The sequence below is a fragment of the Halichoerus grypus genome, chromosome X (assembly GCF_964656455.1).
Source record: "Halichoerus grypus chromosome X, mHalGry1.hap1.1, whole genome shotgun sequence".
In the NCBI taxonomy this organism is placed as follows: domain Eukaryota; kingdom Metazoa; phylum Chordata; class Mammalia; order Carnivora; family Phocidae; genus Halichoerus; species Halichoerus grypus.
Window position 1 is genome coordinate 90944744 of NC_135727.1, and position 27782 is coordinate 90972525.

General features: G+C 43.3%; 2 protein-coding genes across 4 annotated transcripts in view; one reads left to right on the forward strand and one right to left on the reverse strand.

The window, feature by feature from the left end:
• Positions 1-341: 341 nt before the first annotated feature.
• On the reverse strand, positions 342-3031 carry LOC144378737 (sperm acrosome-associated protein 5-like). The gene is made up of 4 exons (XM_036111854.2): positions 2887-3031; positions 2330-2488; positions 548-626; positions 342-444 (listed from the first exon to the last, which is right to left on the reverse strand). The coding sequence occupies exons 1-4, from the start codon at positions 3029-3031 to the stop codon at positions 342-344; spliced, it is 486 nt and encodes a 161-aa protein (XP_035967747.2).
• A 4610-nt stretch (positions 3032-7641) lies between these two features.
• ZNF182 (zinc finger protein 182) overlaps positions 7642-27782 on the forward strand; it is a 238910-nt gene continuing 218769 nt past the window's right edge. Inside the window, exons 1-3 of one of the 3 annotated variants that reach the window (XM_078065391.1) lie at positions 7642-7928; positions 8181-8367; positions 9254-9312. In XM_078065391.1, coding sequence (XP_077921517.1) covers positions 9298-9312 — 15 coding nt within the window. In that variant the 5' untranslated portion in view covers positions 7642-7928; positions 8181-8367; positions 9254-9297. The remainder of the gene's footprint in view (positions 7929-8180; positions 8368-9253; positions 9313-27782) is intronic. The other 2 variants (XM_036111852.2, XM_036111848.2) reach the window with 2 other exon arrangements.

Here is a 27782-nt window from a genome sequence, read left to right on the forward strand (position 1 = left end):
ATAGTTGCTACCATTATCATCCTCATTTTGCCAAGGAGGAAACGGAGGCACAGAGAAATGAAATGCCTTGCCCAGCGCAACAGAGCTCCTAAGTGGTAGAGATGGTATTTGAACCCAGGAGAAGCTATGCTCTTACCTTCACCCTGAGCGATATGGTGTCCCTGATTAGAGCTTTGAATGTATGCGGGAAGTGATTACATGGGGGTTCCTCCAGGCATTGGAAAAATGAAGAGAGTTAGGCATCAGAGGACTCTTGCATTGTTTATAGATACCGTTCTTTATTAAATCCACAGAAGAAAGAAAAGAAAGGAGAAGAAAATTTCTACTTCTGGGAAACTGAATCATGAATTATCAGTTTTCTTTGAGACAGCTTTGTCATGCATATTGCATTCCTTGAGCCATTCAGATAAATTATGGCCATAACAGTGCCGGGTCCATGAATCCCTGGGAAATGAAGGGAGAGAAGGAGGGTGAAGTGGACAGGCTGATAGGGTGGCAGTGCCATTATCCCCGCTGCCCAAGGTCCAAGCCGCCCCTATGAACTTACCAAGCAGTCATACCATTCCTTGAGGACACCACCTTCCCGGCACACAAGATATCATCCAGAATATGGCGGTTGAGCAGGTCTACGGGGGGAGGGAAGAAAGGGACATAGTGATCTGGTGCACTGGGGACAGGGTGACAGTGTATGGTAGGCCCAGGGGTTCTGCATTCCTTGGAGCCTGAATAACTTCAACCACTACATTGACTGATTCTAGATGACCTTGATTCACTTGTCGGCTGGTTATGAATTACCTCAACCGCCATGTTGGCTGGTTCTGTAGAACCTTAACTCACGTTGACAGATCCTGGATGATCTTTTTTTTTTTTTTTTTTAAGATTTTATTTATTTATTTGACAGAGACACAGTGAGAGAGGGAACACAAGCAGTGGGAGTGGGAGAAGGAGAAGCAGGCTTCCCGCGGAGCAGGGAGCCCAATGCGGGGCTCAATCCCAGGACCCCGGGATCATGACATGAGCTGAAGGCAGACAGCTAATGACTGAGCCACCCAGGTGCCCCCAGATCCTGGATGATCTTGATTCATTTTGCCTGGTTATGAATATCCTCAACCATCATATTGCCTGGTCCTAACAACCTCAAGCTCTATGTTGGCCAGTTCTGGATGACTTCAGTTGTAATTTTGTGTGGTTATGGATGATCTCAACTGCAACAGCAGCTGGTCTGACATCACCTTAACCACCATGTCGGCTGGTTGGGAAGCTACTCAGCTACAAGTTTGGTCAGTCTTGGTGACTTCAAACACTGTGTTGTCTGGTCTTGGATAACCTCAACTGCCACTTTGGTTACAAATGACCTCAGTCTCCATGCTGGTTAGTTCCATTCAACCTCAGGTATCATGGTGCTTGGTTCTAGATGATCCCAACTGCTCAACCAGGGCGACCTTCACTGCCATTCTGACTGGTTAATGATCTCAACTGCCATGTTGACCAGTCCTGGAGAACCTCAGTTGCCATTTTGACCAGTTACAAATAATTCCAACCTCCATGTTGACCATTCCAGGACCTCAACTTCCATTATAGCTGATCCTGGACTACCTCAACTTCCATGTTGGCTCAAAGTGAACAACCTTAACCTTTATTTTAGCTAGTCTTGAGAAACCTTACTATTCATGTTACCCTGTCCTAGACAGCTTCAACCTCTGTGGTGGCTAGTCTTGGACAACTTCAACCTTCAAGCTGGCCAATCCTGGGTAACCTCTTCTGTTACTTTAGCAGGACTTGGACATCCTCAACCTCCATTTGGCCTGGACCCTAATAACCTCAGTCCCCATTTTGGTCTGTCTTGGACAACCTCAAACACCATTTTGGCCAACCCCGAACAACTACCGCTATTAAATTTTGTCCTCAATACCACCACACTCTTGTCTGGAAAGCTCTCTCCTTTCTGCACAGATACTCCTTATTTCTGTTCCTACAGCCAGATATGTGTTTCTTCCCTCAGGGCCTGAACAACCTCAACGCCAAATCAGGACAGTCTCCCCCTCCATTCCACATGGAGGTAAGTTTCCGGTTTTCTGAGTCCCCGAAAACTGCAGCCTCCATTCTCGGGGAGGTATAGGACTTCTGAGCCCTCCTGACCTGGACAACATCTCAGCGTAGTTGGTAAGGATACGGGATGGATGGTGTCTCTAACAGCCCAGGCAAATGTGCTCTTTTCCTTGTCATTTTTCTGCTTGTTACTGGAGGTTATGGCTTAGGCAACCTTGAACTCTGGGTGTTGGGCAGTGAGGCCAGGCAGGGCTTCGGGGTGTCCCCAGTGCTGCCTCACCTTGACACTCGATGTGACAGAGGTTCTGGGTGGGTGTAATACCATCATTACACCACCAGGTGGAGTTCAGCTGGAAAATGCCGTATTTGCTGCTGCGGTCAGGATTGTGGCCCACGAAGGAGGTGTCAAAGCCACTCTCATAGTGTGCCATGCACAGCCCTGGGGCAGGGAGGGGGTAGGTAGGAGGTAGGCATGAGTCCTGGGACTAGGGGATGGTAGGATAAGGGGAGGGGACAGGGATCGTTGTCATCCCAGTTGTGGGGGTGATGATCTTGGTTTGGTGGTGGTGGTGTTGTTGGTGATTCTGGTGAGACATGAGGGATGGCGGGGTGATAGTATTCGTGATGACTTTGATGGTAGTGATGGTGTTGCTGGTAGACATGGGGGTGATGGTTGTGAAGGCAATGATGGTAAGGACATTAGAGTCAGTCAGTCAGGGGATGGCCGAGAGGATCATGCCCTGGCCTAGGGAGGTCATAGATGAGAAGGGGGGCCTGGGTCTGAGTGTGGTGGGCAGCTCGGGGTGTGGGTGGGACTTGGGGCAGCTGGAGTCTCACAGTCTCCAGTGCTGTAGCCCTTGAAGCCACTGAGGCCTGCCTTCTTCAGCTTCATTGCCAGTTCACAGCATTCATAGATCTTCGCATCCACGGCGGCGACCATCAGTGTGGCCAGAGTCACCGCCACAGTGACCCAGGTCTGCATTATAACACGCATAGGCCCTCCTAGCCAACTCTTTGCTCCAGACTCAAATGCTGCCCTGTTCAGAACTAGGGGCATTCCGGACCTCTGGGCTCTATGAGCAAATACCATGTAATAGATTCTGGAACACAAGCCAGAGGGCTCACTGTCTTTCCAAGTGCCACCTCTGTTAGAGACGGACACACAAGGGAAAAGAAAGATACTGACCTATACACAAACCAGGGAGAAACCCTGAGATGTCAGAAAGAGATGCAGGAAGAGAGGGGCTGGAGACACAGAGATAGGACTCAGGCCCTGGGCCTCACGATCAGCCCACATTCCCCCACTTTCCTTAACACGGTGCCACTCTACTGTTTTTAATCATGCTCTACCACTTGGTTCCCTCCATTTCCACTCACTCTGCCCCTCGTCACCTCCATTCCCCCCACTCTGCTCAGCAGCCAGCTCTGTTCACTACATTGTGCCTCCTACCACCTCGATTTCTCACGCTCTGCACAATATGGCCACCATGCCCTCGCCTTCTGCCCCTCGTTACCTCCATTTACCCATTCTTGGCACCTCCTTCACTTCACTTACTATGCACAGCTCCACCCTAATTTCCTGGAATCTGGCCCACGTTCACCCCATCAATCACACTCTGCCCTCCATTACATATTATACACGACACACGACATAGAGATGCGCCCTCTACTGTTGCTTCACCTCCATTCTTGTTCCAGCTTTTCATCCCTACCCCCCCCCCCCCCGCCCCCGGTTCACTTACACTGTCTCTCGGCCACTACCCTTCGTTCACGCTGGGCCTCATATTGCCACAACTCCTTAACCCTCTCCTTACATGGCCCCAATTCTCTCATGTCGTATTCCTTCACCTCCATTCACTCTCAGACTCTCGTTTTCTACTTTTCCCCTCCACTTCTTGACACCGCACGAAGTGACTCCCATTCACTCTCACGTGGCCCACGCTTCAGCTTGCTTCATGGACTCTGGGCCTCATTCTCTCCCTCACTCTCTCTCTTGCGGCCCCTTCTTCACCTTTATTCTCTCCAGCACTGCTCCCATGTTTACCCCCATTCCCCGTATTCCTCCCAAACACTAGCCCAAGTTACCTGCAGATTCGCATTCTCTGCTTGCTCAGCCCCATTCCTCACTTTCTCTTCATTGACTCCATTTACTCTCACCCACTCTGCCTCTCATTCATCGAAATGATCTCATTCATTGAAACTCATTTCCTGTGTGACCCCTGTTCCCTCTTACCACCCCGTTCTCCGCCTGATCTCATGTCTAGTTTCCGTTCATTCAGTCACACTCTGCCTTGAATTCACTGGGCCCCATGTTCCCCCACTTTATTCACTTGGGGCCATGTGACCTTCGTCTTTCCCTTTGGCTCACAATACCCACAGTGACTCACCTTCTTCTCTTTGCTTCTCTTCTCTCTCACTCTGCCCAGCAGGCACATGCGGCAGCTCCTTCCCCTGGGCTGATTGATACTGGGATCCCTGGACGTGCCTGGAGCCCCGCGTCACCCCTATCTAATCCCAGTCTGCCCCTCATTCACCTCTAGCCACTCCATTTCTCCCTCAGAGTGTCGCCACTCGAACTCAGCCTGATTCACATACTCACATTCTACCATGTATACGTCTTCAGTCCCTCTTCTGTCCCTTATACTCCCCATTCTTCCCTCCATGCCCCACATTACCTCCATTCACTCCCACATTCCCCCTAAATTCACCTCTCTCACTCTTAACATGCCCCATAAACCATCGTTTATTCGCACTCTGGTCCTTAGTGCTCAAAACAACTTGCACTCTCCTGCTTTATCAATTCCATTCATGTTCACCTCCTTGAATTGCTCCATTCACTCAGTCTGCTCCCACTTTCACTTTTGGTCACTTTAGCCCGTGCCTCATTTTCCCATCATTTACTCAGTCTCATCCATATTCTCCAATTAATTCAAAATCGAATGCATGGTCATTCCCTCGTGCAGCTCCACACTACCCCCTGTGACTCCACTCTATTCATTCACCCCTCTCCCAACACCCTCTGTCTCTCCTTGCCCCCATTAACTCCCAATCTGCCCTTCATTCGCCATTATTCACCCCTGCCCGTCCCATATGTCTCCCATTTAGTGACACTCACATTGGCCAAGACAGTAAATTCTGACATATTGTTCAGGATTCATACACCAGTGATGGTATAGTACAAATACCAGAATGGAAGTGGATTCCTCTCTTGGAAGCAGGTAGTTCAGGGCTAGCATGCTAGCTTCAAGGTCACCAGAGAAGTGGCTCGTGTGCTTTTGCTCTGACAAACTCACCTGCTGCCTTATGGTCCCAAATCACTGCTCACAATTGGCCACACTTCTGTAGTTTTGATGAAATGTATCTTTTATTTTAAAGTAAGTTCTCCACCCAGGGTGGGGCTTGAACTCCTGGCCCTAAGATCAAGAGTCACATGCTCTACCAACTGGGCTAGCCAGATACCCCTTGATGAAATGTATCTTAAGAACAATTGTGGTGATGACTCACTGGTGAGGTGGGGGACCTGTGGGTGGGAGTGTCACACTGTAGAGACTCTGTGGCGGTACCAGCTACTGTCAGCTTCCCATACCCCTTCACCTAGCTACCTGTGGCTTAGACCGTTATATGAGGAGGTTGCACCTGCAGGACTGATGGCAGAGGATGCCCAGGACATAGTGGGAGTCCTCGCTCCTCAGCGCAGAAAAGCTGGTCTCACAGAGCTTGTGGATGTGCACTGTGAACCCTGGGACAGTTTTTGAGGGGCTGTATCCCTGGCTCAGGGACATTTCTGGAGCTGGCAATCACTGTACCCCAATAGCCACCAACCCTAAAGGATCCCCTCTATACACAGGGGTGTGTGTGTGTACAAGGTGGTGGGGGAATGATGTTTGTTAAGATAGAAGAGGCCAGGCTGGGATGAGCCCTACAGGTCCAGCCCTTCCTATTTCCCACCTTCTAATGCATTCAGAGAGAACGGACATGTTTTGTACCCAAGAAGTGCTTATCCTTCAGGGAGCAAGAGATAGGAGCTATTCCTCTGTTTTCTCTCTGCTTCGTCTGCCAAGAAGCTCCATCTAGATTTCTGGTAAAAACATTCCTTGGCTAGTTTTAATGGTTCTGGGCTGAGGACCCGCTGATACTTTCTGGAAGTTCTGTGGGATAGTGAATAAACAAAAGAAGAATATTATTGGGTAGAAGTTAAGGATCCAGCCTTGGGAAACTGTGTGACCTTGGGCAAGTTACTTAGTCTCTCTGGGACTCAGTTTCCTCCTCTGACAAGTGGAGGCCATGGGACTGTTCACAGATAGTGGGGACTGAGCGAGGCAGGTCATATCATGTGCTTCACACGGCGTGTGGCACACGGAGATACTGAGCTAGGTCTGAGCCCCCATTATCACTTGCTGGGCCTATTGGCAGAAGCCACACTGTTTTTCCTGCTTTCGCCCTTGCCCTCTGTTGTCGTTCTCCAGAGCAGCCTGCAGGTTATCTTTGAATTTTTTCCTTTTTATTAACAAAAGCTTAATACATATAGATGCCTAATTTTATTTAAATAATACTACTAAAACATGGAGCACTTGCTATGTGCCAAGCATCGTTCTAAGTCTTTACAATTATCAGCTCATTTGTCATCGTCCCCATTTTATAGATGAGGAAGAGAAGAGTTCTGCCCTAGTTACAAAGCTCGCAGGCAGGGGTTTGAAACCAGGTTGTCTCCATCATGTTTGTTTGGTTCTGGCTTCTTCCTTGCTATATTCCCAATGTCTAGAATACTGTCTGTCATACAGGAGATGCTTAAGCAAATCCCTGTGAAGCTCATGTTCTAGTGGTGAAAGACTCGCAATAAACAAGAATGCGAGATTGCTTCTGATGGGTCTTTAAAGAATCTTATCCCTCTTATGGCTTCCCATTCTGTCTAGAGTGAAGCATGAGCTCTGTTCTTGGCAGAGGAGGCCCTACGGCATCTGGCCCCCCACCCACTTCTCCCTCCCTCACACCTCCTACGCTCCCAACACACTGCCAGTTTCCATTCCTCCAACACGCCGAATTGGGACCCGCTTCTGGGCCTTTGCAACAGCCGTGCCCTCCACCAGAAAGCTCTTTGCTTCGGCTGTTTGTGTGGCCGGCTCCTTTTGGTCAGCAAAATTGTCACGTCCGACGAAAGGATTTCGTTCCTGCCCATCCAGAGAAAGCAACCCGTCAGCCACTGCTTAACACATTCCCTTCACCCCGGGGTGTGTGCGTCCTAGGTCCCCGTTTATTTTTATCCTTCAGCTTGTTTGTATGCCGTCCTTCAAAACTCCCAGCTCTAGCCACTGGATGGAGCCAGTGTGACCTTTCCCTGCCTCTCAGCCTTTGTGGACGCTGGGCGATTCGGCCACGCATCCCGTCTTCCTATTCAATTACACCTGTAAACCCGACGCTGCCCTTCGGGTTCAAGACCCCAAATTCCGGCCTGCCAGAACTTTCCTCAATTGGGCAGTCCCCCTCCCCGCCATAAGCAAAATGCTTTTCGAGGTCTCGGGAATGACGGTCTCCTCTGAACAAAGTAAACACCTGCTCCACACGGCAGCCCTGGAGGTGTAGAACCCTGGTGGGCGCGGCCATCTCAAAGCAGGGACCGCGCGAGCGCGGCCATCTTCCCTCCGCGCAGGCGCCGCGGCCCCGCCGCGTTCGCGTGGGGCTGGCGGGAGGGGGGCGGGAGGGGGCCCGGTGTTGACTATTGGCGGACGCGGGCTCAAAGCCCCCACTGAGCGTGCGCACACCCAGCTGCTGCAGCCCTGTGGGCTGCGGAGCCCGAGTTGGTCCCGAAGCGGAAGTGCTTCTTAGGGCCAGTTCTTGTACTGGTCTCCTCTGCAGTGAGCAGAAAATCTATTGTCGAGAGGGTGAGAGAGACAGAGAGAGAGAGAGGGAGAGGGGTTGAGAGGGCGAGTGCTAGAGGTGGTGGGCTGAGTGATGGGGAGTTCTGGGGGGAACGAATGAAGGGGGATGTGGGGGGGCGGTCATTGATGTGGGGAGTTGTGGGGTGAGTGATGGGAGACCGAATGAAGGTCTCTGCGCACGATGGTGGACAAAGTTATGGGACTAGTCGGGGTTGAATGGGGCTTGTTAAACGCTGACTTCTACACATTTTCCAGCACAGTGACCTGCGCTAAGGGTTCATACGCACTCCTCAGGTCCCTCCTTAGGCGCGCCCCACCTCTCCCTGTGCCCCTCTCCCCTTGCCCACGCCCCCAGGTAGGGGCCTGGTGTGAATGCTCCAGCCGAAGTGAATCTGCACCCGAAGGCTTCCTTCTGGCTCCTGGGCAAGCCGGCCCCAGTGAGGTGAGGAGAAGGAAGAGGCACCTGAGAGGACTCACCTCAGAGCTTAGAGCTTGGGGTTTGGGGGTGGGGTGGGCGAGGCTTGGTGCTGCAGGGTCTGGAGGGGGGGATCGTCGGGCTTAAAACGTCAGGAGGATGACAGTTTTTAAAAGTTCAGTTTTCTTGGCGTTTGACAAATACTAGCACATTTGAATTACAGATTAATTAAAAATAGAGGAAAAGAAAATCAAAAGGAATTCATTTTATCCCCCTACATTTAAACGTCCATTCTTAGAGTTTTGGGTGTGTATTAGGGGTGTGCGTTTTTTAAACATTTCACATATAGTTTGAGATGGGTTCCTGCAGTTTTATAACCTACCTTTTTTTCATTTAGAAGTTTTACTGTGATTCAGCTTAATTTATTCTGTGACATTTTAAAAACTTTTAATTTAGATATATGTACCGAAAAGTACACAGATACTAAAGCATACAGTTCCATACAACAGTGTTTTTAATAGCTATGTAGGATTTCACCCCTTGTATTTCCTTATTAGTCTCTTATTTTGAGTCATATAGGATTAACTTTGGCATTCATAAAGTCAGTGCTGAGATGAAGGTACTTATAGAGGAATTGTGATGTATTAGAATAATTTCATTAAAGGAAATACCTGGAAATACAATTTCTGGGTCAGTACACAAGTATATATAGAAAAAAAACTTTTTGTGTTAGAAGCTCAGGTGAGGAAAAGAGTCAAGAATACACAGGTGGTTGTTAAAACCGCATGGTTGCCCAAACTTCCACAGGGTGGCCTCATGCCCATCTCATGTGAGGGGATTCCTAGGCAGATAATTCTGGGCAGATATGCCTGATGGGTTCTCTCATATGCTGTACACTTCTCCATTCTTCCAGCTCGGGCTTCACACATCTCTGCCTTTTCCCAAGAAGAGCAGGAAATGGCCAAACCCCAGGTAAGTATGTAGTCTGTTCCTTCCTCTTTTTTTTGTTTGGTACCATGGATGTGATGAGCTATGTAGGAATTTCTGACATAAGATAGGAAATTATTTGTAAATAAGCATTAGGATCAGGGCGAATGAGAGACAGCAGCAAGGCCAGGTTAGAGTGTAGACATGCGGAGGACTTAGGGTGTGATAGATACTAACATTGACTTACGGATTTCTCTTCTTCGAGCCTCTGGCTGCCAGAGGGAAACTTAATTAGGAAGCTGGCTCACCTTACTCATCAGGAGAGAGCACACCAAGTCCTCAGGGAAGTAAAGGTTTCTTGGAATTGCCTTCCATGGCATTTCTTTTCTGAGTCTTCATGTGGATGGTGGAATTGTCTTCAACCACAGCCTGGTTTCCTGCCGGTATTTCTTAGAGCATTCCTCAGTGAGCTGGAGTCATAATGTCAAGGTGTAATTTGGGAATAAAATGTCTTAGGGAACTTGAAATTTTTCTTGAAATCATTTTTCTGAAGTAATTTTATCAGTCCAACTTTGGATTCTCATTTGGCCAAGAGATAGAGTCCTGCAGATGCTCACAGCCAACCATCTTTTTTCTTTCACTAAAAAAATGTTTTTTAAATTAGTGTGCAGGAATATTGATTTTGTTGTTGTTGTCCAGTACAATAAATGTGAACACATTTGGCATTGTTAAGGTCAGTGCTGAGATGAAGGTATTTCACGAATACAGATGCGTGTAACTAATCTATAGGATAGAGAATAGTTTCATCAGGCCAAAAAAATGCCTTATGCTACCCCTTTATGGTTCTGTCCTTCCCCACCTGTAAGCTCAGGCAACCACAGATCTGTTCTGTGTCACTACAGTTTTATCTTTTCAAGAATGTCATATAAAAGGAATCATGTGGTATGTAATGTTTTTTTTTTTAAATTAAACGTTCTTTTGAGATAATCAATCGACGTGCAATTATAAAAATAATACAGAGAGATCCTGTGTATCCTTTACCTGTTTCCCCCAATAGTACATCTTACAAAGCTATAGTATAATGTCATGACCAGGATGTTGACTTTGCTATGGTCAAGACATAGCTCCAGCATTGCAGGGATCCCTTATGTTACCCTTTTATAGCCAAATCCATCCCTTTTCTCCAATCCTCCCCTTCTTAGACTCCTAGGAATTACCATTCTCCATTTCTAGAATTTTGTCATTTCAAGAATGTGATAAAAATCAAATCATATAGTATGTGACCTTCTGAAACTGAGGATATTTTTTACTCAGTATAATTCCCTGGAGATTCAGACAAGCTGTGTGTGTCAGTTCTTTTTATTGCTGGGTGGTCTTCCATGGTATTGATGTACCACAGCTTATCTATCCATTCTCCTGTTGAAAGACATTGGAATTATTTCCAGTTTTTGGCAATTATGAGTAAAACTACTTTAAACCTTCATACACAGGTTTTTGTGTCAACATAGGTTTTCATTTCTCTAGAATAAATATTGGATTGCTGGGTCATATGGTAAGTGTATGTTTACCTTTTTAAGAATCTGCCAGATTGTTTTCCAGAATGGTAGAATCATTTTTCATTTCCACCAGCAATGTATAAGAATTACAGTTGCTTCACATTTTTGTCAGCACTTGGTATTGTCAGTATTTTTAATTTTAGTCATTCTAGCAGTATAGTTGGTATCTCATCATGGCTTTAATTTGGGTTTCACTAATAGCTAATGATGTTTAAGATCTTTATATATGCTTATTTACTTTTTGTGTATCCTTTTTGATGAAGTGTTCAATCAACTCTTCTGCCCATTTAAAATTGGATTGTTTTCTCACTAGTGAGCTTTGAGAGTTATTTATATATTCTGTGTGCAAGTCCTTTGTCAGATACATAGTTTGTGTGGTTTGTCTTTTTATTCTCTTAACAGTATTGTTCACAGAGCAAGAATTTTTAATTTTGAAAATGTCCAATTTATGAATTATTTCCTTTATGGATGGTGATTTCGGTGTCATATTTAAGAACTCTTTGTGGATCCTGTGTCATGATTTTTTTCCTTTCTATAAGTTTCATAGTTTTAGGTTTTACATTTAGACCTATGATCTCTTTTGCGTTAATTTTTATATAAGGGGTGAGGATTAGGTTGAGGATTATTATTTTGCATATGGAATTCCATTTGTTCCAATCCCATTTATTGAAAGGATCATTTTTCTGTTTTGAATTGCTTTTGCAGGTCGTCATAAATCAGTTGGCATATTTGTGGATCTATTTCTGGACTCTACTCTGTTCTATTGATCTATATATCTAACCCTCTGCCAGTACCACGCTGTCATTTTTTTTATGCTTCTATTTAAATTCCAGTTAGTTAACATATAGCTGTTTTCATAATTTGGCTATTATAGATAACGCTGCTATAAACCTTGGGGTGCATGTTGTTTCTTACATTGTTGATCGTAACCGTTCAGACAGGTGTGAGGTGGTATCTCATCATGGTTTTGATTTGTATTTTCCTGATGATGAGTGATGTTGAGCATCTTTTCATGTGTCTGTTAGCCATCTGGATGTCTTCTTTGGAAAAATGTCTATTCATGTCTTCTGCCCATTTTTAACTTTTTTTAAAGATGTATTTATTTTCATGCTTTACAGATGTTTCATTTTCTAAAGCTGATGTCACTGCAAGCTGCTTTTCCACTTTAAGTAAAACATTCAAATTGTTGACAGGTTTTGCTGGTGACACGGGGTTCGTAGTGACCCCTGCACATTGTTTAAAAATTAGGATTGTACTGCACTGGGACATTCAGGTCCACTTGCATTTTCAGGAATCTTTTCTTAAATTACTTACTTCAGTTGGTATTCTGGGAAAAAATTGGAAAGTTTTTGTTTGTATTTTATTGTAGTTTATAATAAATTAAATTTTTTAATAGCTTCAGAGGTAGAATTTAGTGATTCATCAGTTGTATATAATACCCAGTGCTCATTACATCAAGTGCCCTCCTTAATGCCCATCACCCAGTTACCCCATCCCCCCCACCTCCCCTCCAGCAACCCTCAGTTTGTTTCCTAGAGTTCAGCATCTCTTTTGGTTTGCCTCCCTCTCAATTTTCATCTTATTTTATTTTTCTTTCCCTTCCCCTATGTTCATCTGTTTTGTTTCTTAAATTCCACATACGAGTGAAACCATACGGCATTTGTCTTTCTCTGACTGATTTATTTTGCTTAGCATAATACCCTCCAGTTCCATTCACGTTGTTGCAAATGGCAAGATTTCATTCTTTTTGATGGCTGCATAATATTCCACTGTATATGTATACCACATCATCTTTATCCATTCATCTATCGATGGACATCTGGGCTCTTTCCATAGGTTGGCTCTTGTGGACATTGCTGCTATAAACATTGGGGTGCATGTGCCCCTTCGAATCACTATGTATCCTTTGGATAAATACCTAGTAGTGCATTTGCTGGGTTGTAGGGTAGCTCTATTTTTAACTTTTGGAGGAACCTCCATACTGTTTTCCAGAGTGGCTGCACCAGCTTGCATTCCCACCAACAGTATAAGAGGGTTCCCCTTTCTCTGCATCCTCGCCAACATCTGTTGTTTCCTGAGTTGTTAATTTTAGCCATTCTGACAGATGTGAGGTGATAACTCATTGTAGTTTTGATTTGCATTTGCCTGATGATGAGTGACACATCTTTTCATGTGTCTGTTGGCCATCTGGATGTCTTCTTTGGAAAAATGTCTGTTCATGTCTTCTGCCCATTTTTTAAAAAAAAAGATTGAGGGAGAGAGAGAGAGCACAGTAGGGAGGGGGAAAGGGAGAGAATCCCACTCAGACTCCGTGCTGAGCATGGAACCTGATGTGGGGCTCGATCTCAACAACCCTGAGATCACAACCTGAGCCAAAAGCAAGAGTCCGACTATTAACAAACTGTGCCACCTTCTGTCCATTTTTTAATTGGAGTATTTGCTTATGGGGTGTTGAGTTTTATAAGTTCGTTAGGTGTTTTCGATACTAACCCTTTATCAGGTATGTCATTTGTAAATATCTTCTCCCATTCTGAAGGTTGCTTTTTTAGTTTTATTGATTGTTTCCTTCACTGTGCAGAAGGCTTTTATTTTGATGAAGTCCCACTAGTTTATTTTTGCTTTTGTTTCCCTTCCCTCAGGAGGCATCTAGAAAGATGATGCTTCTGCCCATGTCAAAGAAGTTACTGCTGTTGTTCTCTTCTACAATTCTTATGGTTTCATGTCTCACATTTAGGTCTTTCATCGATTTTGAATTTATTTTTGTGTATGGTGTAAGAAAGTGGTCCAGTTTCATTTTTTTGCTTGTTGCTGTCCAGTTTTCCCAGCACCATTTGTTGAAGAGACTTTTTCCCACTGGATATTCTTTCCTGCTTTGACCAAGATTAATTGACCGTATAGTTGTGGGTTCATTTCTGGGGTTCCTTGTCTGTTCTGTTGACCTGTGTGTCTATTTTTGTGCCAGTACCACACTGTTTTGATTATGGAATTGTGATGCCTCCAGCTTTGCTTTTCTTTTTCAGGGTTGCTTTGGCTATTTGGGGTCTTTTGTGGTTCCATACAAATTTTAGGATTGTTCTAGCTCTGTGAAAAATGCTGTTGGTATTTTGATAGGGATTGCATTAAATGTGTAGATTGAGCTTTGGGTAGTAGACATTTTAACAATGTTTGGTCTTCTAATCCATGAGCACAGAATGTCTTTCCATTTCTTTTTTCAAGATTTTACTTAATTTATTTTGAGAGAGAGAGAGGGCGCCTGGGTGGCTCAGTTGGTTAAATGACTGCCTTCAGCTCAGGTCATGATCCTGGGTCCTGGGATCGAGTCCCACATTGGGCTCCCCCTGCTGTGCGGGGAGCCTGCTTCTCCCTCTCCCTCTGCCCACCACTCCCCCTGCTTGTGCTCTCTCTCTCTGTCAAATAAATAAATAATCTTTAAAAAAAAAGAGAGAGAGAGAAGGGGGAGAGAGGGAGAGAGAGAATGAGTTGGGGGAGAGGGAGAGAGAGAATCTGAAGCAGACTCCATGCTAAGCCTGAAGCCTCATGTGGGGCTTGATATCACCACCTTGAGATCATGACATGAGCTGAAATCAAGAGTCTGATGCTTAGCCGACTGAGCCACCCAGGCACCCCTGTCTTTCCATTTATTTGTGTCATCTTCAATTTCTTTTATCAGTGTTTTAGTTTTCAGAGTACAGGTCTTTCATCTCTTTGGCTAGGTTTATTCCTAGGTATCTTACTGGTTTTGGTGCAGTTGTAAATGGGATTGATTTTTTTTTTTAAGATTTTATTATTTGAGAGAGAGAACGCGGGAGAACATAAGCGGTAGAGAGGGAGAAGTAGGCTGCCCATCGGGCAGGGAGCCTGATGTGGGGCTCGATCCCAGGACCCTGGGATCATGACCTGGGCTGAAGGTAGATGCTTAACTGACTGAGCCACCCAGGTGCCCCTGGGATTGATTCCTTAATTTTTCTTTCTGCTGCTTCATTAGTGGTGTATAGAAATGCAACAGATTTCTGTACATTGATTTTGTATCCTGTGACTTTCCTGAATTTGTGTATCAGTTCTAGCAGTTTCTTGGTGCAGTCTTTTGGGTTTTCTATGTACAGTATCATGTTGTCTGCAAATAGTGAAAATTTTAGTTTTTCCTTGCCTGTTTGGATACTTTTTATTTCTTTTCATTCTCTGATTGTGGTAGCTAGGACTTCCAGTACTCAGGTAAATAAAAGTGGTGAGAGTGGACATCTCTGTCTTGTTCCTGACTGTAGAGGAGAAGCACTCAGTTTTTCCCCACTGAGTATGATGCTAGCTGTGGGTTTGTCATAGATGGCCTTTATTATGTTGAAGTATGTTCCCTCTAAACCTACTTTGTTGAGGGTTTTTATCATGAATGCATGTTGTACTTTGTCAGATACTTTTTCTGCATCTATTGAAATGATCATATGGTTCTATGATGTATCACATTGATTGATTTGTGAATATTGAACCACCCTTTGCAACCCAGGAATAAATCCCACTTGATCGTGGTGAATGATTTTTTTAATGTATTGTTAGATTTGGTTTGCTAGTATTTTATTGAGAATTTTTGCATCCATGTTCATCAGGGATATTGGCCTGTAGTTCTCTTTTTTAGTGGTGTTTTTTATCTGGTTTTGGTATCAGGGTAATGCTGCCTTCATAGAATGAGTATGGAAGTTTTCCTTCTTTTTCTGTTTTTTTTGGAATAGTTTGAGAAGAATAGGTATTAACTCTTCTCTAAATGTTTGGTAGAATTTGCCTGTGCAGCCATCTGGCCCTGGACTTCATAGTATATGTGCTGCTGAAGTGAGCACTCTGGACTTTTGTTTGTTGGGAGTTTTTTGATTACGGATTCAATTTCCTTGCTGGTTATGGGTCTGTTCAAGTTTTCTATTTCCTCCTGTTTCAGTTTTGGTAGCTTATATGTTTGTAGGAATTTATCCATTTCTTCTAGGTTGTCCAATTTGTTAGCATATAGTTTTTCATAATATTCTCTTATAATTGTATTTCTGTGATGTTGGTTGTGATCTCTCCTCTTTAATTCATGATTTTATCTATTTGGGTCCTTTCTCTTTTCTTTTTGATAAGTTCGGCTAGAGGTTTATCAAATTTATTAATTTTTTAAAAAGATTTTATTTATGAGAGAGAGAGCGAGCGAGCATGAGCAGGTGGAGGGGCAGAGGGAGAGGGAGAAGCAGACTCCCCATTGCAGGGCTTGACCCCAGAACCCTGAGATCATGATCTGACTCGAAGGCAGACGCTTAACTGACTGAGCCCCCCAGGCGCCCCTCAATTTTATTAATTTTTTCAAAGAACCAGCTCCTGATTTCATTGATCTGTTCTATTGTTTTTTTTAAATTTCTGTGTCATTTATTTCTCCTCTAATCCTTATTATTTCCTTCTTTCTGCTGGCTTTGGGCTTCATTTGTTGTTTTTTACCTAGTTCCTTTAGGTGTAAGGTTGGGTTGTTTATTTGAGATTTTCTTCTTGCTTCTTGAGGTAGGCTTGTATTGGTATATTACTTCCCTCTTAGGTCTGCTTTTGCTGCATCCCAAAGGTTTTGGACCATTGTGTTTTAATTTTTATTTGTTTCCGTGTATTTTTTTTTTATTTCTTTGATTTCCTGGTTGACACATTCATTGTTCAGTAGCATATTGTTTAACCTCCATGTGTTTGCGGTCTTTCCAGATTTTTTTCTTGTGGTTGACTTCAAGTTTCATAACGTTGCAGTCAGAGAAGGTGCATGGTATGACTAAAGTCTTTTTGTATTTATTGAGACCTGTTTTGTGATGTAATCTGTGATCTATTCTGGAGAATGTCCCATGTGCACTTGAAAAGAATGTGTATTCTGCTGTTTTAGGATGGAATGTTCTGAATATATCTGTAAGTCCATCTGGTCCAGTGTGTCATTCAAAGCCGTCGTTTCCTTGTTTATTTTCTGTCCCTTGATGTAAGTGGGGTGTTAATATCCTCTACTATTATTGTATTGTTATCAATTAGTTTTTTATGTTCGTTATTGTTTTTTTTTTTTACCAAAGACACTTTATTTGTTACCTCTTACAGTTAATAGTCAAGAACAAATAATAATAACAACAAATAAAAGTAACTTGCAAGGGGACCAGACATTAGACATAAACAAGGACAGTATTAACATTAAAGAAAGCACATGTTATTAATTGTTTTATATATTTGGGTGCTTCCAGGTTGGGTGCATAAATACTTTCAATTGTAATATCTTGTTGGATTGTCCCCTTTATTATGATATAGTGCACTTCTTCAGTCTCTTGTTACAGTCTTTGTTTTAAAGTCTGGTTTGTCCAATATAAGTAGTTACTCTGGCTTTCTTTTAACATCCATTTGCATGATAAATTTTTCTCTGTCCCTTCACTTTCAATCCGTAGATGTCTTTAGATCTAAAATGATTCTCTTGTATGGGGTGCCTGATTAGCTCAGTAGCCATGTGACTCTTGATCTCGGGGTTGTGAGTTTGAGCCCCACACTGGGTGTAGATATTACTTAAAAAAAAAAAGTGAAATAAAATGAATCTCTTGTAGGCAGCATATAGATGGATCTTGTTTTCTTTTATCCATTCTGACACCCTATGTCTTTTGATTGGAGCATTTAGTCCATTTACATTCAGAGCAATTATTGATAGATATGCATTTATTGCCATTTTCCTGTTTCTGGAGAGTTTTTCTGTTCCTTTCTTGTCTTTGTCACTTTTGGTCTTTCCTTTCCACTCAAAGAGTCCCCTTTAATATTTCTTGCAGGGCTGGTTTAGTGGTTACATACTCCTTTATTTTTTGTTTGTCTGGGAAACTTGTTATCTCTCCTATTCTGAATGTTAGCCTTGCTGGATAGATTCTTGGCTGCAGATTTTTCCAGTCAGCACTTTGAATATATCATGCCACTCCTTGTTGGCTTTCCAAGTTTCTGTTGATAAATCTGCAGCTAGCCTTATGGGTCTTACCTTGTATGTTAAGGACTAATTTTTTTTTAAGATTCTATTTATTTATTTGTCAGAGAGAGAGTGCACAAGCAGGGGGAGCGGCAGGCAGAGGGAGAAGCAGGCTCCCCGCTGAGCAAGGAGCCCGATGCGGGACTCGATCCCAGACCCTGGGATCATGACCTGAGCCAAAGGCAGATATTTAACCAATTTAGCCACCCAGGCTCCCAAGGACTAAATTTTTTTAAGATTTTATTTTTAAAGTTATCTCTACACCCAGCGTGGGGCTCAAACCCACAATCCCGGGATAAAGAGTCACATGCTGTACTGATTGGCCAGCTGGGTGCCAATAAGGACTTCTTTTGTTTTACTGCTTTTTAGATTTTTTCTTTATCAGTATATTTTGCAGATTTAATTACAATATGTCTTCGTGTTGGCCTGCTTTTGTTGATTTTGTTGGGAGTTCTCTGTGCTTTGTGGATCTAGATGTCTGTTTCCATCCCCAGATTAGGGAAGTTTTCAGCTATTATTTCTTCAAATAAATTTTCTACCCCCACTTTCTCTCTCTCCTTCTTCTGGGACTCCTACAATACGAATGTTACTACGTTTGATGGAGTCACTGAGTTTATTAAGTCTGTTCTCATGTTGCATAATTCTTCTCTCTCTTTTCTTCATCTTCATTACATACTTTCCATTACTTTGTCTTCTAGGTCACTAGTTCATCCTCTGCTTCTTCTAGCCTGCTGTTCGTTATATCAGGTGTGTTTCTAATCTTGTTTATTGTGCTCTTCATCTCTGGTCAATTCTTTTTTTTTTTTTTTTAAAGTAGACCCCCCCCCCAATATGGGGTTGAATTTCATGACCCTGAGATCAAGACCTGAGGTGAGAGTCAAACTGAAGGCAGATGCTTAACCTTCTGAGCCACCCAGGCGCCCCTGATTGATTCTTTTTTAACTTTTTTCTCTCTTCAGCAAGCGTCTCACTGATGTCTTCTATTCTTTTATCAAGCCCAGTGTGTATCTTTATTATTGTTGCTTTAAATTCTCCATCAGGCATGTTACTTATATCTGTTTCGGTTAGATCTCTGGCCATGGCCTTGTTCTTTCATTTGGGATAATTTCCTTTGTCTTCACATTTTATCTAAGTCTCTGCCTTTTTCTGTGCGGTAGAGAAGCCGTTTATGTCTCTTGTTTCTGAAAGTAATGGCCTTATGAAGAGGCCATGGAGTGCCCAGGCCCTGGCACTTCACGGAGTGTCTCCAGTGTGTGCTTCGTGAGCTCTGCTGTTGTGTTCTGGCTGCTCTGTCCTGCAGGCCCGTCATCTGCGGAGGCTCTCCCTGCCTGCTGTGGGCAGTGTTTGGTCCCTGGCCTGAAATGTGGCGAGTTTGAACTAGGTGTGCTCTGGTCCGCTTGTTAAATGAGACCTGTCACCAACTTCACTGAAACTGAGGCCCTACAGAAAAAACTCCCTGGTCAGGAGTTGTGGCGTGGACAGGGGTTTGTGCTGGTCTCTGGGGGAGGGGCCTGCCGTGCTGGGACTGAGGCAAGCATGACTGAGAAGGGCAGTTCCACCTGCCTGCAGGGGTGTGGGGCTTGGTGTAAGCAAGTCAGGTAGCCAGCATCAGTGTATACTGCTTGCCACAGATGGCTCTATGTATGCTGAGGGGTGGGGAATCGAAATGGCGCTGGCCAGTTTCTTTGTTCCCAGGGAGGTGTCTCCATGAGTGCTGCCTCTCAGGCATGCACTCCAAGAAGAGTGAATAATCTCCCTACCGTGTTCCCCAGGCGTTGAGCTTATTTTTGTATATGGTGTATGAAAGTGGTCCAGTTTCATTCTTTTGCATGTAGCTGCCCATTTTGCATGTAGCACCCATTTATTTAAGAGACTGTCTTTTCTCCATTGTTATATTCTTGCCTCCTTTGTTCTAGATTAATTGACCATATAAGCATGGGTTTATTTCTGGGTTCTCTATTTTGTTCCATTGATTTGTGTGTCGGTTTTTTCCTAGTACCATACTGTTTTGATTAATATACCTTTGTAGTATAGTTTAAAATCAGGGAGCATGATACCTAGCTTTGTTCTTTCTCAAGATTGCTTTGTCTATTGGAGATGTTTTGTCGTTCCATATAAATTTTAGGATTATTTGTTATAGTTCTGTGAAAAATGCCCTTGGTATTTTGACAGGGATTGCATTAAATCTATAGATTGCTTTAGCTACAGCATTTTAACAATATTATTTCTTTCAGTCTGTGAGCATGGTATCTTTCCATTTATTCGTGTCATCTTCAGTTTCTTTCATCTGTGGCTCATGGTTTTCATGTCCTTGGTTAAATTTACTCCTAGGTATTTTAGGGTTTTTTTTGATGCACTTGTAAATCTGATTGTTATCTTAATATCTCTTTTGATGGGGGCGCCTGGGTGGCTCAGTCATTAAGCGTCTGCCTTTGGCTCAGGTCATGATCCCAGCATCCTGGGATCGAGCCCCACATCGGGCTCCCTGCTCTGCGGGAGGCCTGCTTCTCCCTCCCCCCTTCCCCCTGCTTGTGTTCCCTCTCCTGCTGTCTCTCTCTCTGTGTCAAATAAATAAATAAAATCTTAAAAAAAAAAGAAAATATCTCTTTCGATAGTTTGGTATTAGTGTATAGAAACACAACAGATTTCTGTATATAAATTTTGTGTCCTGCAACTTTACTGAATTTATTCTAATGATTTTTTTGGTGGAGTCTTTAAGGTTTTTTTATATAATATGTCATCTGCAAATAGTGACAGTTTTACTTCTTCCCATTTATTTCCGTTATTTCTTTTTTTTCCTGCATAATTACTGTGGCTAGGACTTCGGTACTATGTTGAATAAAAGTGGTGAGTGGACATCCTTATGTTGTTTCTGATCTTAGGAAAGGCTTTCTTTCACCTTTTCACTGTTGAGTATTATATTAGGTATGGGCTTGTCATATATGGCCTTTATTGTGTTGCGATACCTTCTCTGTATACCCAATTTGTTGAGAGTTTTTATCACAAATGAATGTTGAATTTTGTCAAATGCTTTTTTTGGTGTATCACATTGATCAATTTATAGATGTTAAACCATTCTTGGATGCGTGGAATTAATCCCACTTGGTCATGGGGTACAATCCTTTTAATGTTTTATTGAATTCGGTTTGCTAATATTTAGTTGAGGACTTTTGCATCTATGTTCATCATGGATATTGGCCTGTAATTTTTTGTAGTGTCTTTGGTTTTGGTATCCAGGTAATGCTGGCTTTGTATAATGAGTGTGGAAGTGTTCCTTCCTCTTCAAGAGTTGGAATAATTTGAGGAGGCCAACTTGACCTGGACTTTTGTTTGTTGGGAGTTTTTTGATTACGGATTCAGTTTCTTTTAAAATTTTTTTTAATTAAAAAAATTTTTTTTAAAGATTTTATTCATTCATTTGAGACAGAGATACAGAGAAAGAGAGAGAGAGAGCATGAGCAGGGAGAGAGGCCGAGGGAGAGGGAGAAGCAGGCTCCCCGCTGAGCCAGGAACCCAATGTGGGGCTCGATCCCAGGACCCTGGGATCATGACCTGAGCCGAAGGCAGACACTTAACTGTCTGAGCCACCCAGGTGCCCTTGATTCAGTTTCATTATTAGTAATCAGTCTTCAGATTTTCTAATTCTTCATGATTCAGTCTTGGAAGATATTGTTTCTAGGAGTTTATCCATTTTTTCTAGGTTGTCTGATTTGTTGGTGTCTAATTGTTGATAGTATTCTCTTACAGTCCTTTGTATTTCTATGGTATCAGTTATAACGTCTCCTCATTTGTTTCCGATTTTATTTGGGCTCTGTTTCTTTTCTTGAGTCTGGCTAAAAGTCTGTTGATTTTGTTTATCTTTACAAAGAACCAGCTCTTAGTTTCATTAATGTTTTTTATTGTGCTTTTAGTCTCTATTTATTTCCATTCTGATCTTCATTCTTTCCTTTTTTCTACTAACTTTGGGCTTTGTTCTTATTTCCTTGAATGTTAAGACATTGTTTATTTGATGTTTTTCTTGTTTCCTGAGGTAGGCCTGTATTGCTCTGAACTTCTCTTAGAACTGCTTTTCCTGTGTCCCAAAGATTTTGGTCCATTGTGTTTCCATTTTCATTTGTGTCATGTTATCTTTTTTTTTTAAGATTTTTATTTATTTTAGAGAGCAAGAGAGAGCGCATGCACATGTGTGAGTGGAGGGAGGGGCAGGGAGAGGGAGAGGGAGAGAATCCCAGGCAGATGCCATGCTGAGCACAGAGCTTGACTTGGGGCCCAGTCTCAAGACCCTGAGATCATGACCTGAGCTGAAACCAAGAGTTGGATGCTTAACCGACTGAGCCACCCAGGCACCCCTCATGTTACCTTTTGATTTCTTGATTGGTTAATTAAAAGCATGTTGTTTAGTCTCCATATGTTTGTGTTTTTCCAGTTGGGTCTTGTAATTGGTTTTTAGTTTCATACCACTGTGGTGGAAAAGATGCTTGATATGATTTCAGTCTTCCTAAATTTGTTAAGACTTGTTTTGTGATCTAACATGTGGTCCATCCTGGAGAGTGTTCCCTGTGCACTCAAGAATATGTATTCTCCTGTTTTTGGATGGGGTGTTACGTATCTGTCTATTAGATCCATCTAGTCTAATGTGTTGTGTAAGGCCAATGTTTTCTTACTGATTTTCTGTCTGGATGATCTATCCATTGATTTAAGTGAGAGGTTATAGTCCCCTACTATTACTGTATTGCTATTTCTCTCTTTATTTCTATTAATGTTTGTTATATGTATTTAGGCACCTCTGTGTTCAGTGCATAGATATTTACAAATGTCATATCCTCTTGTTGGGTAGACCCCTTTATCATTGTGTAGTACCCTTCTTTGTCTTTTTTTTTTAAAGATTTTATTTATTTATTTGAGAGAGAGAATGAGAGACAGCATGAGAGGGAAGAGGGTCAGAGGGAGAAGCAGATCCCCTGCTGAGCAGGGAGCCCGATGTGGGACTCGATCCCAGGACTCCAGGATCATGACCTGAGCCGAAGGCAGTTGCTTAACCAACTGAGCCACCCAGGCGCCTTCTTTGTCTTTTGTTATGGTCTTTGTTTTAAAGTCTAATTTGTCTGATACAAGTATTGCTATATAGCTCTTTTTTAAAATACAAATTAGTGCCTTTTCTTCTTAGCTTAGAGAAGTCCCTTTAACATTTCTTGTAAGGCCAGTTTAGTGGTGATGAGCTCTGTTAGATTTTGCTTATCTGGAAGACTCTTACTCTCTCCTTCAATTCTGAATGATAACCTTTCTGGGTAGAGAATTCCTGGTTGGCAGTTTTTCCCTTTCAGCACTTTGAATATGTCATCCCACTCCCTTCTGGTCTGCAATGTTTCTGCTGAAAAATCTGATAAACTTCTGGGGTTTCCTTTGTACATAATACTTTGCTTTTCTCTTACTGCTTTTAAGATTTTCTCTGTATCCTTAACTTTAGCCATTGTAATTGTAATGTGTCTCGGTGTGTTTTCCCTTGGGTTCATCTTATTTTGAACTCTTTGGGCTTCTTAAACCGGATGTCTGTATCCTTCCCCAGGTTAGGGAAGTTTTCAGCCATTATTTCTTCAAATAATTTTTCTGATCCTTTCTCTCTCCTACCTTCTGGAACTCTATAATGCAAATGTTATTCTGCTTAATGTTGTGCCAGTGGTCTCATAAGGTGTCCTTACTCTTTTAGTTCTTTTTTTTTTTCTTTGCTGCTCTTTCTGGATGTTTTCCATTGCTTCCCTGATTTGTGCTTCTATTTCATCTGTTCTGCTTTTGAACTCCTCAGGTGTGTTTTTCAGTTTAGTTATAACTTCTGTTTGGTACTTACATATTTTTTCTTTTTTTTTCAAAAGACATTTGTTTGAGAGAGAGAGTGTGTGCATGAGTTGGGGGGAGGGGCCGAAGGAGAGGGAGAAGCAGGCTCCCCACTGAGCAGAGAACCTGACACAGGGCTCGATTCCAGGACCCTGAGATCATGACCTGAGCTGAAGGCAGACGTTTAACCTACCGAGCCACCCAGGTACCCACATATTTTTTCTTTTTGTTGAAGTTCTTTTTTTTTTTTTTTTTAAGATTTTATTTATTTATTTGTGACAGAGAGAGAACACGAGCAGAGGGAGAGGGAGAGAGAGAGGCAGACTCCCCACTGAGCAGGGAGCCCGACGCTCAATCCCAGGACCCTGAGATCATGATCTGAGCTGAAGGCTGACGCTTAACTGACTGAGCCCCCCAGGCGTCCCCTCTTTTTGTTGAAGTTCTTATTGTGTTCATCCTTTCTTCTCCTGAGATCAGTGAGCATCTTTACGACCATTACTTTGAATTCTTTATCGGGTAGGCTGCTAATCTCTATTTCATTAAGGTCTTTTCCTGAGGGTTTGCCTTCTTCTTTGGTTTGGAAAATATTCCTCTGTGTCCTCATTTTGCTTGTCTCTCTGTGTTTGTCTACATGTATTAGGTAAAACAGCTACCTCCCTCAGTCTTGAAGGAACAGTCTTGTGTAGGAAATGTTCCATGTGGCCCAAAAGTCTCCCTGGGCCCCCAGAGTCAGGCATTCTGTGGTGTCCCTTGTGTGGGCTGCATGTGCATGCTGGCTGTGATAGGACCACAGCTGCTGTGTGGGGAGGGCAGGGCTCAGGGCACTTGCCCAGCTCTGTCGTGGCTGGGCTGCTGCATGGGGAGAGTGGGACTCAAGCTGCTTGCCCTTCCACTGTGGCTTGGTCTCTGCATGGGGAGGGCGGGGCTCAGGGCACTCACCCTATCCATTTGCAGCTTAGCCACTATGTGGGAAGGTACAGGTCAGGTCACTGACCGGGCCTGCTGGCATCTTGGCCACTGAGCAAGGAGAATGGGGCTTGGGATGGTCACCTGTCCTCCCTGTGGCTTGGTTTCTGTGAGGGTTGCATGGTGCGTGGGGTGCTAGCCCAGCCCCGCCATGGCATGGGATGGGCAGAGCATGCCCTCTGGTGCTAGTAGGCACCAAAAATGGTGCCTGTTGGCTTCATCACCAGCAAATTAGGATGAGATTGCAAAAATGCTGTTGGCCAGCACATCCATCCCCAGATAAAGTCCTTGTAAGTTCCTGTCTCTGTGGCAGCTGCTTTAGAATTAGCGTGTGCTGGGCGCTGGGGAGCTCAGTCAGTTAAGCGTCTGCCTTCGGCTCAGGTCAGGATCCCCGGGTCCTGGGATCGAGCCCTGCATCAGGCTCCCTGCTCTGCGGGGGGTCTGCTTCTCCCTCTGCCTACCGCTCCCCCTGCTTGTGCTCTCTTTCTCTCTGACAAATAAATATATAAAATCTTAAAATAACAACTAGATATGATTGATAACATTATACCAGGAAATACCAGAGTTTTAGAAATTTCATAGAATTTCTGGGACACTTAAATTTATATAAATATAACATATATTTGGGACGCCTGGGTGGCTCAGTTGGTTGGGCATTTGCCTGCAGCTCAGGTCATGATCCAAGATCCTGGGATCGAGTCCCACATTGGGCTCCCTGCTCTGCGGGGAGCCTGCTTCTCCCTCTGCTTGCTGCTTCCCCTGCTTGTGCTCTCTTTTTCTCTGACAAATAACTAAATAAAATCTTTAAAAAATAAAGGAAAAAAAATTAGTATGTCTCTCTCCCTTATGGTCTAGGCACTTTTCAATCTGTTGCTTCTGCACTGGATATCAGGGTGAGTGGGTTTTGCGTGAGAGCCCTTTAAGAATGGGAGCTCTAGGGGCGCCTGCCTTCGGCTCAGGTCATGATCCCAGAGTCCTGGGATCGAGCCCCGCATCAGGCTCCTTGCTCTCTGGGAAGCCTGCTTCTCCCTCTCCCACTCCCCCTGCTTGTGTTCCCTCTCTCAATGTATCTCTCTCTGTCAAATAAATAAAATCTTAAAAAAAAAAAAAGAATGGGAGCTCTATGTTCCCTACATTCTATGATTCTCCTGGTCTTAATCCCCATTGATTTTCAAAACCAAACATTTTTGGGGCTTTCTGGTGCGGGCCCCCAGGTTCGGAGGTTGCTGATGTGGGACACAGTCCTTTTACTCTTTGAGTAGAGTTCCATGTTTTTGTGATCTCTTCCGATTGTGGGGGGTCACCACTCCTGATGTGGGGTCCCACATGAGGTTCTGTCACTGCCTCTCCTGCCCTTCTCATTGTGTCTGTTTGTCTTTTGTTGTGGAGGTGCTGCTGTTCATCTAGTTCTCAGGTCCTTTTTAGAGGAAAATTACTCTATATAGAGCTGTAAGTTTGTTGTGTCCATGGAAGGAGGTGATTTCCTGGTCTTCCCACAGGGCCGTCTCGAACTCCCATTGTGGTTTTAATTTGCAGTTTCTTCATGACTAATGATGTTAAATATCTTTCCATGTGCTTATTTCTCATTTGTATATCTTCTTTGGCTTAGTATCTTTCTTTTGCCTTTTTTTTTTTTTTTTTTTTTTAGTTTTTAGAGTTCTTTATATATTCCCAATACAATTTTTTTTTTTTTTTTTTGCCAGAATGTGATTTGTAAATATTTTCTTTCATTCTGTGGCTTTTTCTTCTCTTAAGACTGTCTTTTGAATTTTGCTGCCCCATCTAAGAAATACTTGACTAACCTAAGGTTAAAAAGATTTTCTCGTGTGTGTGTGTGTGTGTGTGTGTGTGTGTGTGTGTGTGTGTGTGTTTAAGTAGGCTCCACACCCAGCGTGGAGCCCAGCACGGGGCTTGAACTCACAACCCCGAGATCAAGACCTGAGCTGAGATCAAGAGTTGGACGCTTAACTGACTGAGCCACCCAGGTGCCCCTCCTATATTTTCTTCTAGAAATTTTATAGGTTTAGATTTTACATTTAGGTCTGCGATCTCTTTTGAGGTTTGAGTTTTGTACATGTGGGAGGTATTTGCTGGAGTTGTTTTTGCATATGTAGATCCAGTTGTTCCAGCATCGTTTGTTGAAATGGGAACTCCCATTTTCCCTTGAACTGCCTTTGCACTTTTGGTGAAAGTAATTTTTAAGTAAAAGGTCAAGATTAGAACAGGACAAGGACCTCAGAATCCCCACTCTTGCCCTCTCCCAATCAGTACCACCCACAAAGGTAATCGCTCTCCTGACTTTTAACATCATGGGTTGGCCTTGCCTGTGCTCTTATTATATATAAATCGAATCATGCAGGATGTACTCCGGTGTCTGCATTCTTGTGCTCATCGGTACATCTGTGAGATTCACCTGTGTTGGATATGTGGTTTGTAGTTCATTTATTTTCATCACCACGCAGGATCCCATTGAATGTGCCACAGTTTACCCATTGTGTTGTTGAGGGACATTGGCATTTCTTCCACATTTTAGTTTTAGAAGTAGTGCTTCTGTGAACATCCTGTACTTGTTTTCTAGAGCATATATGCATGATTTTCTTTAAGCTGTGTACCTAGAAGTAGAATTGCTGCGTCATAATGTATGCAAATCATTAACTTTAGTAAACACTGTCAATTTCCCCAAGCAACTCTGCCAGTATATATTCCTACTAAGTGTGAGAGTTCTCATTTCACCACAATCTTATGATATTTTAGTCTGCTTAATTATAACCTTTTTAGTGGGGGCATAGGAATGTCTCAGCATGGCTTAAATTTTCATTTATCTGAGTGCTGATTGGGTTGAGTACATTTTCTTATGCTCATAGGCCATTTGGGTTTTGTTTTTAGTGAAGTACATATTCACATCTCTTCTCTGTTTTTTGGTGTTGTTTTTGTGTTTCTTATTGATTTGCAGGGTTTTTTGTTTTTTGTTTTTAATTTTTTTTTCTTTTTTTTTTTAACGATTTTATTTATTTATTTGAGACAGAGAATGAGAGACAGAGAGCATGAGAGGGAGGAGGGTCAGAGGGAGAAGCAGACTCCCCGCTGAGCAGGGAGCCCGATGCGGGACTCGATCCTGGGACTCCAGGATCATGACCTGAGCCGAAGGCAGTCGCTTAACTGACTGAGCCATCCAGGCACCCGATTTGCAG